The sequence below is a fragment of the Cloeon dipterum genome, chromosome 3, assembly GCF_949628265.1.
Source record: "Cloeon dipterum chromosome 3, ieCloDipt1.1, whole genome shotgun sequence".
NCBI classification, from domain to species: Eukaryota; Metazoa; Arthropoda; class Insecta; order Ephemeroptera; family Baetidae; genus Cloeon; species Cloeon dipterum.
The window spans coordinates 6,823,772-6,841,452 of NC_088788.1; the positions used below are offsets into that span (position 1 = coordinate 6,823,772).

General features: G+C 35.2%; 2 protein-coding genes across 5 annotated transcripts in view; both read right to left on the reverse strand.

The window, feature by feature from the left end:
- fw (furrowed) overlaps positions 1-5,140 on the reverse strand; it is a 40,103-nt gene extending 34,963 nt beyond the window's left edge. The window contains exon 1 of the mRNA XM_065483599.1: positions 4,977-5,140. Coding sequence (XP_065339671.1) covers positions 4,977-5,052 — 76 coding nt within the window. The 5' untranslated portion in view covers positions 5,053-5,140. The remainder of the gene's footprint in view (positions 1-4,976) is intronic.
- Positions 5,141-10,109: 4,969 nt separating this feature from the next.
- On the reverse strand, positions 10,110-16,187 carry fln (flightin). 4 transcript variants are annotated; one of them, XM_065483785.1, is made up of 3 exons: positions 16,027-16,187; positions 11,894-12,353; positions 10,110-10,538 (listed from the first exon to the last, which is right to left on the reverse strand). In XM_065483785.1, exons 2-3 carry the CDS (start codon positions 12,346-12,348, stop codon positions 10,505-10,507), a joined length of 489 nt encoding a protein of 162 aa, XP_065339857.1. In that variant the 5' UTR covers positions 12,349-12,353; positions 16,027-16,187; the 3' UTR covers positions 10,110-10,504. The 4 variants fall into 4 exon arrangements, with proteins under 4 accessions (XP_065339857.1, XP_065339854.1, XP_065339855.1 ...); XM_065483782.1 differs by having other exon boundaries at positions 11,828-12,353; XM_065483783.1 differs by having other exon boundaries at positions 11,828-12,350; positions 16,027-16,162.
- Between the last annotated feature and the right edge of the window lie 1,494 nt (positions 16,188-17,681).

The following is a 17,681-nucleotide window of genomic DNA, read 5'->3' on the forward strand; positions in this document are numbered from 1 at the left end:
TTATTTTAATCAAGGATATATTTATTTATGCTGCAAAATCCTAGATTGGCACTGGAACATTTTTTAAAAAAGTGGCTGTAAATTAAATATCGTTTTTAAGTGGAGAGGACTGTCACCTTACTTGAAATCCGATTTTATTTCACAACAAAGAGTTTCCCTAAAAGATTTCCTACGCTGTTGGACAGATTTCGATAAGCAAAATCGAAATCTACCATGTAAATGTGGTCAAGCATCGTAAATTTGAGAAAAAAATTGATTTTTTCCATAGCAAGGTCCTTTTTTGATTATTCAACAATTCAAAAAATTTTCAGTTGTCGCCCTGTATTGATCCACTTTAATTGTTGCCTTAAAGTGGAATGATACAGGGCAACAATTGAAAATTATTTGATTTGTTGGGTGCCATAAACAATTGATCGATAAACAAATTGTTTAACAATTTGCAATAGTAAAAAAAGGACCTTCCTACTGTAAAAATTCAAATTTTGCCTATTTCCTCCAAAATGTACAGTGCTTGAACATATTTTCTTGGCATATTCCGATTCCTCTCATCGAGATCTGTTCAACGGTGTATGCCACTTATTGGGGGAACTCTTGGTTTTGAAATTAAATCGGATTTCAAGTAAGGAGACAGCCATTACCATTTGAAAAGCACGGTAACTTTCCAGCCAATTTTCTCAAAAAATTACAGCGCTTCTTAGGTCAATTTAGGCTTTAACTGAATCCTAAGGGATGAGTTTATGCATTGGCAACAAGCATTTTCCAGGCTTTTGCAGTATCATTCCTCTTTAACTGAATTATGCAGCATCTAAATTCAATTAAAAAGGTAAATCAACCTAATTCCCTCTCCATGTATGGAAATAAAAAATTGCTCTCCAATGCATTGTCTCCTTTTGGCCTTTGAAGATGTAGACAGACGTCAATTTGGCAATTACGATAATCAGATATGGGCCCTAATTGCGAGGAGAATAGTTGCGGCCTTCGCAGCTCACTATTATCAATAGTAACGCGAAACCAATTTAATTTCTGGCTCTAAAAGGCACAAAAAGCTGCAGCATCCTGCCGGCCGGACTGCTTTTGAAGGTCGAATGTGCGATCTCTGCTCAAACGAACTCTCTGCCGCTTCCCTGGTGCAAACGAAGGGCGAGGCCCACCTTATTTGCCGCCTTTCCCACTCGCCAGACGCCTACTAGTTAAATATTTCACCTCTGAAAGCGCGCCAAAGTTCATGCACTGGCCAAAATTGCGAGGCTTGGGCGTTTCTGATTTATCATTGAATTATGCTAATTTGGCAGATTTAAAAAAAAATGTGATCTCTATAATGACGTAAGAAAACTGGAGGTATCGTTAATTTAAAACCAAAATCAGGTCAACTAGCTGCTAAAGAAATTAAAATCAGGTTTTTAATTTTTTATTTAATATAGTTGCCAGCTGCTTATTTTAATTTATATCGTCTCAAGGGGTGTGATTAGTTTATTATTTATTCAAATATTTAGTACAATTGTAAAATTTTAAGCCTATATATTTTCAAACATTTATTTGTACAAACAGCCTAGAAAGTAAATATTCGATCAAAACCTATGTAACAAAATAAATTAATTTTTAAATGCATCAATTTTAAATTGTTTTTGTCTTTAATAATTGGAAAATAACCATTTTATTTTAGAATAATCTAACTCTGTAAAATCTATATTGAACTATTTACAAATTTTCTTGACATTTTTGCTTAGGATGTAACGATTTTCCCAGCATCTCCAGCCATTGAGGCTTAAATTCAGGTGAGTAACACACAAGTCGTGAAAAACTTTGCATTGCATGAATGTTGTCACCTGGATAAAAGGAGAACACCTTGCAATAATGGCGTCATGCCTTTGATTCGCGTCTCTCTTTCACTCGATCCCTCCTGGTATAGAGTCAGTGACACGTCACTTTCGCAGCCCCTGCTCTGCACTCTGCAGCCGTGCGCGGTCTCTCGTTACACATTTTAATATGTACATCGGCGCGGCGTTTGTTTTCAAGGCAATCCACTCGGGTTCCGGCCGGCCGTTGCTGCCTGCCCGCCGAGCACCGTCTGAATATTTTTTTTCGGGCCTTGTGATAATGCACTGCTGTTTTTACGCCATTTCACGCGGTAATAATTGCGAAGGTTGGGGTCTCCTAGCCACGCGGCTTCCTGCCATTCAGTTTCGTTTTTCGTCCGAAGCAAAGTAGAGTGAGACGGAATGCTGATTTTTTTTTTGTTATTTTCAAAGCTCAGCTAGGTGACATGAATTTATAAAAAATAAGGACAAAAAGAAGGCTATCAATGAGTTAAAAAAATGTTAAATTTATAAATTAAATAATTTTCTTGATTTATTTTAATATTTTTTCAATTACTAGGGAATTTCCCAAAATTTTTAAACTATAGAGCTAAATAAATAATAAAAATTTAAAATTCAGGAACGAAAATGTATTCAATTCGTTGTAATCAAAGGATTTCTGATAAAGCATTTAACATATATCGCAATTAAAATGTGTAATTTTGCTAAATTAAGCTTATCTATTAAATAGAACGATTTTTCAGATATCTCAGCAAGTCAATTTTGCAAAAAAAAACGTAAATCATTCGAAGCCCATGACATTAATTAACAAAATGAGTCTTGCGTTATTTCCTTTTATTAATTTCAACCTTTAATTTGTGACTATTTACAAAATAAAACGGACTTATTAAAGAAATCGCCGTTCAAACCTCGTTTCCCTTGCTCCAATCTCGACTAGCTGGTTAACTCTAATTATATACACACTAATTTTAAATCGAGTAGGCCCCGCATTAAGAACAAACTCGTTTTGCTCAATTTGCATCCGATTAATATAAAACGAAAGACGTGGACGAAAGAAAGAGCAAGTGTTTTCGAAAGTCCTTCGCTGCTGTGAGAAGAGTCTGTCCTAGAAATCCACATCTGCGCTCGCCGGCAGCAGAGGAAAGAAATCTCGCTGAAAACGGCACAAAAACAAGCCAAAGGACGCGCTATTCAGTGATAAAAAATAAATTCATCAGCATTCGTGGGAAGAATTCGATAAAAGACTACTTTCTTTTGCAATGGGAAGTTGAGAGAGACAAATTTAATTATTCTCTGTGTAAGCATTCAGTTTGTAAATTGATACATTTATTTTCGCTGTCACGCAACCTTGAGTTATTGTTGCTGATGACAATCAAAGCGTGTCGAATCCGCTTTGTTGCCAAATGCATGGCAATTATTTGCGGCAGGAGTATGTAGCAAATTAAAAATAAAAAACAAGAGAATTTTGAAAATATAATCAAACACGAGAAGAATTTAAATTTAATTCTCTGATAATGAGAGATGTCTTGTTCATTGCAATTTATTTTTTTAAAGAAATTTAGTACGTTATTTTTTAATTACAAAAGAGGTAGCTTAATTAATTAAAGGTGCCAATTTTTTTAGAAATAAACTAATATTTTGAAAATGATAATATAAAAAAATAATGTAGCCAATAGTAAACCGTGTAAAATAATAATAAAAAATTTTCTCATTGAAAACAATTTATTCCACGGTCAAATAAATATAATTTAAATTTTCCCCTATTGGTCTTCAATCTCAAAATGAACTCTTTTAACTACATTCAATTATCGTTGCTCCTTCCTCTCTATCTTCTAGAAATCTGTGGAATTTTCTCTTCTCCGTCGCTATTAAAAATCATAGTTTGAGGCCAGAATAAAAATTCCGGTCTAAAAAAACACCCGACATTTCGCCGCCCACCGTTTCGGTTTCAAGAAACGGATTAGCCTCAAAGAGGAAATAACAAGAACGAATTATAGAATTTCTCCAATTTGTCGTCGCCCCCAATCGCAATTCCCGGCAAATCGTTTCCACAAAACGCTTTGTGCTTTTCAACGGACGAAAGGAGAATAAAAAAAGGATCTCCCGCGAGCCATTTGTGATCGAACGCACGGAGAGGGAGAGAAAATAAATGCGTGCTGCAGTATTTAACACGACTAACCTACATTTCCAACTTCTCCATAGCGTGTATAGTTGTCGCTCAGGATGAATACATAAATAAATAGAGAAGACGCAGGAAAGCAAGCGACGCGATTTAATGATAATGGAAACGCGGCTCTCGGCACGAGAGTGGCGTCGCTAATGAAGAGAGCAGCAAACAGCAAACAGCAGCAGCGTGGAATAATTAGCGAATGCATTTATGGCATCTTTAATTTCATTTCTCTTTAATCTCATATATACAGCATGCTACTTATACAATTTGAAAATATGAAATGACAAAAATAATTTAATTTTAGTTCCTTTAAACTATTAAGCAATTATTTTAAATATTTATATTTAGTTTTTAATATTAATTTTGAAATACAAAATGTTTTTTGTGTTTAAAATTGAGTTTAATCAACTGTAGAATTAATTGTGTACAATTCTACAAAAATTTTAAATTATTTTCCAAAGATTTTTAGCCCTAATTATTTGTATATAAAAATTTCAAAGCTTGCCAATAGAATTGATTATAAAGCTAGTTAAGCTAACTCGGTATGAATTTCAATATTTTTTAAAATTTTAATAATAAAAGCGAAACAAAAGTAGCCAATTCAATTTTCTCAACCCAATAAGAGCAGGCATTGAAGTCTCCTCGCTGATTTTTTTTATTAAATAAAATTGTTGAATGAGATTGTGTTACATTTCGCCTCTCTCAATGCAAATGAAAATGCTGTGTGTATGTTTGACGTAAGGTGAAACCTTTCACAAGGCGCCGCAATTGTGCCCACCAAGGTCTTTCCCGCAGCACTTTTGAATGCCGCTGAGTGAGAAACAGCTTTAAAAACATGGCCAATGCAGGTGGCTACCTGTTTTCTTTCACGCATATGTTTAAGATCAGGCCAAAAAATGATTTAAATTTGATGACAAGCCGAAGGAGAAATAAATAAACTATGGAATAAATCAGCAAAATAAATTAACTCACTAAAAAATAACACTCACCGATCGAGAGGGTCCAAAGGGCCCAGGCAAGGGCCGAGGGGCCCGGGGGGCTCCTCGTGCGTCCGCGCTGCGACATTACCCGGCCATAAAAAAAACGACACACGAAAAACTTGAACACTTGGACACTGCGGCACTGCTCCAAAGGGACCGAACCTGAACTGACTGACTGAAGGCTCGAGAGAGGCGCAACCTGCGAGAGCCAGGTGAGCGGCGACGGGGCCCCTCCGGACCCCTCCCTCCCCCCGGCCCCCCAGACGCTGCGCTTGCTCAGCCGTAACGGGACAAAAGCGGCGTAGCACACCACACACGTAAATATAGCAACATTTGCGCTTGCTTTCAGTCGCCCACTGTTACATGAAATAATGGCTCGTAAACGCACTTTGTTAGAAAACTCGGGGTTTTAGGTTTTAGCTCACAACAGTTTTCCGGATGAATTCGTTCTAAGGAGAGTAAAAAAATAATTTTGTTCAATTTCTCGACTTGAGGAAAAATTTGGTTGCATTTATCAATTTATAATAATTAACGCATCTTAATTAAGAAGGATGTTTAATTTAGATTTATTTTCAATTATAAAAAGGTTCCTTGATTATCATTTGAGGTGTGCTCATAATGGAAAATGAATCCTCGTTGATTTCAGAGTTTGATTATTTGAACAACTATATTTTTGCATTTTTTTTAAAAAAAAATCCAACTTTACACGTACGTGATTGATAAAGCGGAACTTTTTTTAATAAAATTTAAATTGCATATTTTATAACTTATTAAAATTTTTACTTAACTCTTTTTAAATATAAAATATTTTAATGTGTGAATATTAAATTTGTATTAATTTTTTTAAGTTATTTTTAGTGTTTTGCTAGTATTAGAAAATTTGAAAAAAATATTGAAAAAATATGTAAATTTAAGTTAAGTTTCAAACCATTTTTTGGTTAACATTTTAGTAATTTAAATATACTACTAATCATCCAAGATGAAATTGAAATTTGCAGTAGTGTGAATAAAGACAAAAGACACCTCACGATTGCGACATTTTTAAAGTTTGTAGCGTTTGTAGTAAAATATTGATTCTATCCATTTACGATAATCTGAATGATACGAAAACATAAATTCCTTTGAAACTGGTTCTTTTCTAGATAAAGTTGACAATGACTAACCTATGAATTGCAGTTTTCAATCTATCTTAAAATATCTTTGTTCGTTCATTTCTCCGAACTTAAAGCGTCAAAATGAGTCAATAACAGTTTTCTAAACTCACCGAAGCACTTAAAATTAACATGTTTCACATTTCTAGAGGCTTTGCACCTTTGACAATGTATCTATTAAATGTTTCGATCTGCAGCAGTGAACCCCTGATATAAAAAAGCGAACAATTTCTACATCTACCAGGATTATCTCAATAATTTTAATGATAAATTTACAATACTAATTTAGAAAATAGGATCTTTTTAAGCCCATATTGGTAAAATGCATAAAAACATTCAAGAACACTTTTACAAGTACCTTTAAAATTTTTCTTTTATTTGGTCTTAAAAGGAGCCGGCTGTGACATAACATACTCGTGGAATAGGTGCGTTGCTAGGCTTTTGGTTTGATTTGGGATTAAACTGACTTAATTAAATTAGCCGTGTTACGTTTGCATATTTAATTGACAAACATGTCCATCACATTGATTTGTTTTCCTTTATCTCACGAATTGGAGCACCGAAACTGGTCGAGTTTTAAATTAAGTCTTCTTATTAATTAACCTCTCAAAAACTATTATTGTAATAATTTACTAAAATTCTGTTTTAATCAGGGGGGCTAAAAAATAATATTCTCAACCTTTCATCAGAAGTCTTACATCTTTATTGTGAAAAATCAGCCACCACCACACCGACAATTAAAACATCTGTCATCCTTATATAAAATACTAAAATCTTCTCTTGTTTCAAATAAATTAGAAAGGCCCGGCGCATAGAGATATTTTCCTCGAACGAATTGACAGCTGTCAATCGATCAGCGGCCGACCGCAAAGTGCATAGAGCCGTTCTCCGAGAGAGAAAACACACACGGTGGATTGAAGATGATTCGCTGCAGTTTCGCAACGTAGAGTCTCGGTGGCGCAGCGGGTCTCTGAACTCCTGTCTCGTGTGTGAGTGCGAGTTGCAGCATAAAAGTGTGTGCTGCTCTAGTTGGACCAGCTTATTTGCGCCTGCTGGCTCGATTACCTGGGCACAATAATATGTTACCGGCTTTTGCACGATCTCCAGCGGCAGAAAAAGTGAAAGTGGTAGTGAATTTGCGCTCGCATTGATTTCATGGCGAGCGGGGGAGGCCGCCAATGAAAGGGTCGGCCAGACGCCCACGCGTTTGGCTCAAAAATGCTGCTTCTGCGCCGAGAATTATTAAACAAAAAAAATGCCTCAGTTGGACTTGTATTGGATTTATACTTAAAAAATTATTAAATAATTCTTATTTTAGCCAAAAAATCCTATGAAATTGAATGAATATTTGGTTTGCTGCTTAAATTTCAAAGACAAATATGGCTCTCCTCTAATTGAAAATCAGGATTTATTTAATTTAGACGATCGACAATTTTTTTCAGAGCTTCCATTCGTTGTAGGTCCATCCAATGAGCTCGAATCATGAAATTTAAAGGTATTTTAACCGTCTAAATCTGCGAATACCGTCTAAATAAGTGCATGATTGCTTCGCCAAGAGAAATTTTAGCCACAGATTTATTTTTTAAGGAAAGATAATATTTTTCCATGCGAAGAGAATAGAAAAATGCTTTCTATGTCACTGTTTTCAGTGGGTTGGGTGGGTCCCGATTAAGACGTCCCTTAAACCAACCCCTAACCACCCCTTGAACACAATTCCCAACTTAAACTGAAAAATGTTAAAAATATTTTGCATTTCAAAATATTTCCTGTCATTTTTCATATTTTTTTTGCAATCTTCCGCACTTTGATTTTGTTCACTTTTTACTGATTGGAATGGTTGAAGAGTTGATCGAGCATACAATTGGAATTAAATTTATAAATTTAATTAATTTAAATTTTACACATCTTTATATTTTATATTATGCAAAATTTATTTAAATATTTTATATGTTTTTGTCTAGTTTTTTATTTTTTATAGTTTTTTTATAATAAATTTTTTAAATTCTAGATATAGTTTTGTAAAATATGTTTTTGCTTTTATTTTAAAATGTTCTTTTTATTTTAAGGTAAAATTAAACATAATTTATAAATATAATTTTGGTCTTCCGCTTCTGTAAGTTAGATTCTTTATAAAGTTCTAATTTCTGTTCAGTGTGAACGACCTTCTTAAATTAATATATTTCATACAAAAATCTAAATGATATAAAACTACGTATCCATAACCTGGATAATATTATAGATAGAGTTTTGATGTTGACTAAACTGTAACTTCAATCTGTCTTAAAATTTCTTTATTGATTTATTTCTACATATTTTAAGCCTCATAATTAGGCAATAATATTTTTTAAACTCAATAAAGCACTTAAGCCGCATGTTTCACACTTCAAGAGGCTTTGCACCTTTAACAATGCATCAATTAAATATTTCAATCTGCAGCAGTGAACCCCTGATATTAAAAAGCGAACGTAAAGTCGTCACAATATTCCAATTTCTACATCTACCAGGATTATTTTAATAATGACAATACCTAATTACGATCTTTTAAATCCAAAAGGCTTAAAATGTCACGTTGAAGTCCATAGTGGCGAAATGCACAAACACTCGAGTTCATTTCAGTAAAGGATAAAATGATACTGTTTAATTTAACTCAAAACATTGTCTAAATTCATCCCTGCTTGTCAATAAAATGACATTTTCCTAAATGACGTTCATTTGGGCTAAAATTTTGACTAAATCGGCTCAGACACCGTCTATTTTACTCCAATCAACAGTCTAAAATTAGTCGGTTATTTCCCCAAATAAAAAAAAACATTTTCATATTTTTACAGCCCTTAAAGTTATGAAAGGAGTAGAAATCAAACGATAAACTCGTTGGCAAACTGTTTATTTTTAAATCAATAACTGCAAAATGTTGTTCATTGTTGTCCTGTAAAGATCCACCTGCCGCTGTTCGTGACGAATGAATAGGAACGGGCGCAGCTGTAGCTTAATTGTTTCCATCGATGTATCATCTTCCTCGTTGCAAGTTCATTTCCGCGTTCCAAAATTATTATAGTTGAACGGAAAAAGGTTTAGTTCAAATTAAAAAATAAATTTAGGTCAAGTTTGAAATAAATATTTTTAAGCTGAAAAATCTAGAAATTCAAATAATTTATATATTTAATAGTTAGGAAATGTGTCTTCAACTGTGAATTTAGCTCGCTGATTACACCACACATTTAATTAATTTTTTATTTAACTTTCATGTTATTTCTTCGAGTATGAAAATTCCAAATCAAATTGCTGACAATAAATTCAATTTCCATATCTTCATGTTGTCAATAAACAAAAAATATTCGAGTCTAGGTTCTTAAAGAGGAAGTTGCGGCTGAAAGGGGCGAAAAAGTAGGGGTCGGTGCGGCAACGTCAGGTGTAGAATTTCGCCAACCGCCTCCCTTTCGCTTCGTTTCGCCGGTCTGGCGGCCATCCTGTCGTTAAATGTATTATTCTGTGTTTTCGCCTGCGGTGAGTCACTCGCGCCGAATTTATAATCGTGCGAATCGCACTTTCAGAGACGCAGCTTGACCTCTTTTAATTTAAAGGCTGCCGAATATTCTCGAAAAAATGCTGATTCAATTCTCAAAATAGCAAAACCATAGATACAAAAAAAAACTTGAAATTTTAAGAGCAATTAAACGTAACAAAGATTTGTTAAATATGGAACAAAATTAAGTTTTAAGCTAGTCACAACTGTTTGAATTTTAAAAACTCATTTTAAATGAATTAATTTTAATTTTGAATGTATAACGATCCAATTTATTGGTTAATATTATTTGTTACAGTTAAGGAACACTGTCTTTTTGCTATTCTTACCTGGAGGTTAGGCCACCTGCGAAACACCTGCTGCCAAACGTTTCTCCTTTCAGCGGGCAGAGCGCGCTTTGATCAGGCCTAAACGCAATTTTCTATATTCTCGGTTAAAAGACGATTAAAAACAGTGAGAGAGCGAGTGTTTAAGATGTTATGTGACCAATCCATTTTATTAGATCCACTTGTTATAAATCCATTCGATAATACACAGCAAGAGACAAAGAGTTGAGTGAGTACACTTGCGAGAAATGGCGATGTTTGAACAAACCAGTACAGAAAAAAGAACGAGCAAGTTTCAGAGAAAAATAAATATTCTTTTTTCGTTTTGAGATACCTCAGAGCGCGCATTTATTGGAGTAAAAAATTGTCGGTACATTTTTTGCGAAGAGAAAGATCGATCGCGGCAAGGAGGGGACAAGAAGAAGAAGAAGAAAAATATGATAAAGCGGAAAACAGCCAGCTATAAAGATAGATCCGAGGAAAAGAAAGAAAAATGTGAAGAAGAATAATAAGAATATTTGCGATCGGTGCAGACTCTTAGAAGCGCATTGTGGCTCTTCGGTTGACGGACCTGAAAAGAAGATTATAAAATTAGTTTGTATTTATTGGAAATCTCGGCTGGAAGGTTTTAAAACTTCTTTTGATTTTTTATCTACTTTTATTAAAATTAATCAAAGCTAAAAACCAATAAATTTGTTAATACACCCCAACAGATTGTTAAATCATTATTCTACTCAATACTTTAGTTTGCTAATTATCGTATAATTTTGTTTTAAAATACTGGGTAGAAAATGGTGCAAAAGTAGTAGAGCCAATTTAATTCCTTCGCGGTTTTAATTCAAATATCACACAAAACACGTTTTTCTGTTTCTAGTTTTAATTGTTGTCGTTGTTGTTTCCGTAGTTTTCAGATTCCCCAAGTGTCCAATTGTCCATATATAAATGTTTATGCGTTTTTTAAAAGGACGTAATAGGCGGAATTTAAAATCATGTCCAAAAAATATGAATGTTATTCAAAAAAAGATAAATAATAGTAAAAATGTTTGAAACTCAATTTTTCAGACATTATACTATAACTTTCAATATCTTCCAACAGATAGCATGACGGTTATATTACGATTTTCACTACGAATTCAACTATTTTTAGCTTTCGAAATTTTTATCGAGGTTTCAACCACGTTTGGCTGAACCTATTTTGATTTTCTGCAAGTCAAAAAGCGTAAATTTCAATGAATATGCCAAAAAATTTAAATGACTGGAAGCGCTATCTTGTTGTTAGCTTTGAAGACTTGTTAGCTATTGAAATTTATTGGAAAATTGACAATTTTTTAGATTAAACTCTTCTAAATCGCATTCTGGCCTCCTAAAGATAATTTATTTGCTGTGCTTGAAACACAAATCTGTTCAGCTAATCAACAAAAACTCTTTTCTTTAAATATCAGCCGTGATTGCTTGCACAAATTTTGGTTTTAAATACAACAAAATAAAATCTCATTTGCAGGTCTAAAACGCAAACTATAGTTAAAAATGTGATCAAAGGTTATTGTCAGCGCTACCAAGTGGCAGCTCCGGATACTAATTAATGGCAACAGGATTTAACTGAAATGGTATGGAGGATAGCCATGAGACGTGTTTTAGGTCTCTAACTGTTCTAAACAAACATCTTAGACACGATTTTGTGAATTTCCACCTGGTCCTTTGACATTTTAGTAAAACTCCGGATTGGAAGCAGAGGAGAGATTAGAAAGCTGCTTGGAAGAAGAAAGAAAATAAAAGAGAAATTGATCGGGCCTGTGCTGAGCCACCCCCTCCGTCTGCAGATGCGCCTGGCTTGTCTAGCGGCTGGTTTTCGGGGCTTACCTGCAGGTGTTAGCGGAGGAGGGCGGCGCTCACAGATAGGTGCCCGAATGCCGCCTGTTGACGTACTCTCGCGTGTGGTAGTAGTAGGCTTGGTTGCTGGAACGGATGGTTTGGAGCAGGTCCGAGTCCTTGGCCGTGTCCCTGGCCGAGCGGATGCGCTCTGGGTAGGTGCGCAGGGCGCGCTCGGCCCAGGTCTGCGGCCGCGGAAGGTCGAGCGCCTGGCCGCGTTGCCTGCCGTCCAGGTACTTGATCACGTCGTCGTAGTAGCTGTGGCGGTAGTCGTACAGGTAGCTGTAGTTCAGGTTGCGCTTCCTGTTGAAGTACTTGCACAGGATCGGCCTGTTGGGGTCGTGGCGCTTCGGTGCAGGTGGCGCATCCTCGGCGGCAACCTCGCCCTCGGCCGCCGCGGCGACCTCACCTTCGAGAGCCGGAGCACCCTCGGCACCCTCTGCCGGCGCGGCAGGGGTTTCCACTGCGGGCGTCTCTTCTACGTCTCCCCAGGGATCTGCTTCATCATCCATGGCTTCTAAGGAACACAATGACGAAAATATATTTTGTTTAAATATCTTTTAATGAAGTTGACTGTCAAATTAGGCTTCAGGAAAGAGATGGTAGGATAGAATTTAAATTTACACGAATGAAATAGTAATTTAAATCCAGTCACTGTAGCTTATTTTTACTTAAAATGATTGGTTTTGATGAGTTGAAAATTGAAAACTAAAATTTGTCCAGCCAATCGCCGTAGAGAGTAAAGTTTTTTGTTTTGAAATTTTTGTTTTTCACATTTTTGCGGTGATTGGCTGGGTTGATTTTTGGTTTAAATAAAGTTATTTTAAGTGAAAATTACACAGAGGCAGGATTGAGTCTAAAATCACTTCGGAAGTGCCTTGAAATTGAAAGTAACCACCGGCTACTAAAAACTAAGATTTTTCTCAAATAAATGGTGAATTATGTCTAAAAATTGGAGGTTAGTTGAGTGAAATTTAAGGAAAAAATTAACTCATTATTCTGAGGCCTTGTAAATCTTCAAATTAAAATTGATGCTGCAGGATTAACAGCAAAGAATTTGTAATCGGCGATTTAAATAGATCATTTTTAATTCTAGGGAACAAAATCATATGCTAGAGGGCGAAAATAATTTAAATATTTGAATAAAAATATTTAAATATCACGGATTTATACATTTTTGTTTGCTTTGATAAAATTTAGAGTTTTTTCTGCTCCAAACAATCGGTCTTTGCCTGTTTTTAAGTGGCAATATTTAAAAATTATGTTTTCATTATTTTATCGTTCATGTATTGGTGTTGGTTACTGTGAAGATATGGATTTCACGCATCGATTAAAGCTTTTCCCTTAAAGATCTGAGGCTTCAAAAGATTAAGAAATGACTGGTATAAATGGTTAAGTAATCTAAAAAAGTCAAGTACAAAATCGTGATTCGTAAACAACATGATTTTTTACGTGAGTTAACCTAAATAATTAACAAATTTTGTGAAGGTTAAATATAGTCAATTTTTTCCTCTTTCAAAAATGGGTTTGAGCCAAATTAATTTGAAAAAGAATCATTAATTTCGTAATTTTCAAAGGTAAAATTTTTAGAAAGTAACATCAAATTATGTCTGAAAACACATCAAAATTTTGAGCAGCAAAAATAACACACAGAGGGATCACCCTTAATAGAAATATTTCATTTTCTCTCAGCATATAATTATTATTTTTTAAAAAATCGGGTTGTCTCATTTGATTTCTAGTTATTGCAGAATCAAATAAAATAAAGACAAATGGTAAGTAATCCTAAATAGATTGCTGGTTTTTCTGTGAGTGGTTTTATCTACATGGGCATTTTGTTTTAAGCAAATTAAATTGCATCATTTAATCTTTAAAATTCTTAATAATTATTTAATTTTACTAAATCTGTAAGGCAAAATGGTCCTAAATTTGCGCCATTCAATTAGAGTTGCTTGCACTACTTATATAATCAATTTATTAAATTTTTAACGGTTGTTTGACTGTCTAATAGTCAAATTTCAATTAGAGTTAGAATTTTTCTCGATGATATATATTGCCTTAAAAGGGAAAACCAGTATACGAAAACACTTTTAGCTGTTATTAATCCAATTACCAACAGGATATTTTTATACTTTTTAATAGCAATTCTTTGTTCTTATACGTGAATGATGATAATTATTACTTCTGCTATTTATATTTTAAATTTAGAATGTGAATTTATTAAAAAAATAATAATTTGTTAATTAATACTTTTATTGAGTAAATATTTAAAAGTGCTAAAATGCTTTAATTTTTTAATTGAGTTATTTAAGCAGTTAAGTTTCAAATTATAAAATATGCTGCTGAAGAGAGAGTGCACGCGTCGCAAGCGGAACGGAGCTGACACTCGGCAGAAAATGGTTTGTCAGATATTAATCGTGCTGCTGGCCGCGGTCCAAGCGAAAACTTATCAACTCGCGAGTTTGGCTTCATTAGCGTCGAAATTTCCATCTGATCATGCCGAGCGAAAGCACAACTGACACCCGTGTACGTGCAAAACTTTGTACCGAGAGTAATTATTATTATTTCGAGAAGAAGATTTAGCAGCGCGGCGATCGGCAATGCGCGGTGGCACGCTAATTGGCGCGCGGCGTCCGCCTTTTGTGCCGCTGCCAACGGATGGAATTAATCTGAAGCGAGGAAATATTGGTCTCAATTTTTTGATCGAGCCGAAGAAAGAGAGAAGAAAGAAAGAAAGGGAGCGGTGGGGCCGGCGCAGTGTTCGTTTTTGGTGCGTCGTCTGCTGGGGCTCTGGGTGTATTAGTGGCGGACACGGTGACTAATTATATACCCCATCGGCGCGAGCCCCGGGCCGATACGCCGGCATTCTTTCCGTCGTTCCTATACCGCGCCTGCCGACGAACCCCTCTGACGCAATCACAAATATAATTCGCCAAGAGAATAAGGCCGACCGAGTGGTCGGAACAAAAAATACATCTCTGCCACCGAGCATCTGGCACACCGCGCCTTTTTATCTGCCGCAGAAATGGATTTTATAAGAGCCACTTGTGGATCGCTCTGGCACATCTGCAGAAAGGGTTTAAAAAATGTAATCAAGCTGCCAAGCCGAATAAATTACTGTCCAACACGGATTTTAATCATAAAAAATGCTGAAATCAAATTAAAAAAGGATTTATAATCTAGGCTAGGAGATTAATTTTTTTTAGAGCTTCAAATTGTCAAAGGGCCTTTAGCCGTGTGATTCTAGGCCATATAATTCACCCAAAGCTGTCATAAATGCCTAAAAAATCTGAAAATCAATATAAATTCGGTAAATTCTTAGTTCATGTTTCCAAATTTTGAGTTTTCCGGGGTTGTTAAAGAAGCCAAAAATTATTTTTTGATTTGTTTTCTAGTCCCAAATATTTTTTATTTGTATAAAAACGTTTTTATTGCAAATTGTTAGAGGTCATTTGCAATTTTAAATATTTGGAGCAAAAATAAGGAATCGTTGTTAGTTTTTTTAATTCAATCTTTCCTAAACCTTTTTAGAATTATAAATAAAATTAATATTACAATCTTGTTGTTTAGAAGTATTTTGATTATTTATTTCTCGAGACATAAATTTTTAAAGAAGATATAAATTCTTAAAAAATAATAATCGTGATTTTAGTGCTTCCAAAAATCGCAGAGGTGAGTTTTAAAGCAGATTAACTAAAAAAAATGGGTTTAAGAATTCACCTATTTTAGAACAAATAAAATTATATGAAACAAAAAATAAAACAAGGCTTGGAAATTGTCGGAAGAAACGCACAAATTAAAATGAAATTTGTATTTTGAACTATTTAAATCCTTTCATTATGGAGTAAAATAATTCACCCCTTGTAGTCTTGCTGTGGAAACCCCCAGCTTTTTAATTCTTCTTCGTTCAAAGGCTACGAGAATTAATTAAATACAGCTTACGTGCCGCGGGCTGCAATTGACGCACAGAGAGATCATGTGATCGCGATCAGAATGTCACTCTCAAACTGAATCATCCCCGCGTTTATTTTCGGAAACGGGTTCGATTTCACCGCTCGAAAACGAAATATTTGAGAAAGAGAGCGTTATTTCGCGGGCACTTTTTCTGGACAGTTTTTGGGAAGGGGTGGTTGGCCAGGGGATGCACTGGGGTGCAGCGGCGCGGTGACGTCAGCGGCGGCCGTGCTCACCTGGTGTGTGGATTCGCGGCGGCGGAAGGTGCTCGACTGGTCGCGGCGGTGCTCACCGGCCGCCGTCCACCCGCTCCTTTCTTTGTTCCCCACCACCCCTTTGTCTTCCCGCGGCCCTTCTCGCTCGCTCTCTCTCTCTCTCTCTCTCGCAACAATGAGTACCCGCGGCGGCACGCGAGCCACCCCTTTGTCTCGCGTTCGCATTCTGCTGGCACCGGCGAATCGCGGCCACGGCAATTGCTTTTTTCTTTTTTTTCTCTCTGGCGCAACGCGGATCGCCTTACCCCAGGGTGGCCCAAAGGTCGACACCCCGTTTGTCACCAGCCCAGATTTATTAACTATGGCCGAGTAAATCTAGCCTCTGCAAATTATTCACTCTGCCGCTTGCCGTCGACAAACATGAATTTGCTAATCTGCTAGCACTGAAATAAAGCATTTTTAATTTTTCAGCTAGAAACTAGCAGGAAATTTTAGAATATTTAAATTAAAACCACCTCTCTTTTAAACAGTTACGTACAAACTGTATTATTTTGCCTGGATATGGCAATTTATGGGGCAAAATAGCCCTGCAGAACCATAATGAAGATTACTTTGCAACTAAAATTAAATTGAACGATTGGCACGGATGGTTTAGCTAATAGGGGAATTCTGACAGGAATAATAATAAAATAGCACGTGTTTTCATACTTTACGGTGGCTGTCTTTGCCCTGCAGGCCGCAGGCCTCATTAGCCGTATATTACCTTCAAAACCAAATTCGTAACCACAGTGTTTAGCCGCAGACAATTTTGAATGAGCGATCGTTAAAAACTTTTAGCATTATACTCATTGCTTAAGTAACATCGGAAAATTTCATCTTAATTAATTTGTATAAACTAAATTGGATTGAACAGTATGTCACTTTAGGCTGATCATCCAGAATTGATTTTCTAAACATTTCAGAATAGTAAAAAAATACCAGTAAATAATTTTTTCTGTAGCTGCAAATTTTATTGGAAATGTAGACAAAAATTATAGTTGTGTTTTAGAGCTGTTGGATTTGCTCACTTTAATTTAAGTTTCGCTTGACAAATTCAAATATTTCTTACCTTTTGATTATATTTAATCACTCTTAATTAAATTCAGTATACCGAAAAATAATTTTAAGATTAAAAATAATTCCAAAATTACTTTTTAGAAGCATTACGATTTTTTACAAAGAAAAAAGCATATTTTTGGTTTGTGTAAGAAGTTTGTCCTCGTTTTATTTATTTTCTTTATTCATATATTCCGTGTTTGGTCCTTCGTTTTTGTAAAATATTATGCTATTGCAAATTGTGATGTCTGAATTCGCTTATTTTATCTTTTGAAGGAAGATTTTTTGTAACTGCCCAACAGTTTATCTTTTCAATCAAACTTGATTGGGAAATTTGTTGACTCAATTTTAAAATTTGACTGGAGGAAAAACTAAATTAAAGAGCGGCATTACTTTAAAATGGCTTTTCTCTTTTTTGTTTGAAAATAAAATCGAGATACAATCGACAACTTCACACTACAGATATTTAGTTAAAAGAATGTAATATCTTATTTAATTTTATTTTACAAAATATTAACAAAAAACCTCGTCTTGGAACGAAAAGTGATAAAGTTACGCGCCCTTCCCGGTCCTCCGGTCCT

What these genes read in the sequence shown, in the direction of transcription:
- fln (XM_065483782.1), bottom strand. Translation starts at nt 12,348, where the DNA reads ATGGATGATGAAGCAGATCCCTGGGGAGACGTAGAAGAGACGCCCGCA.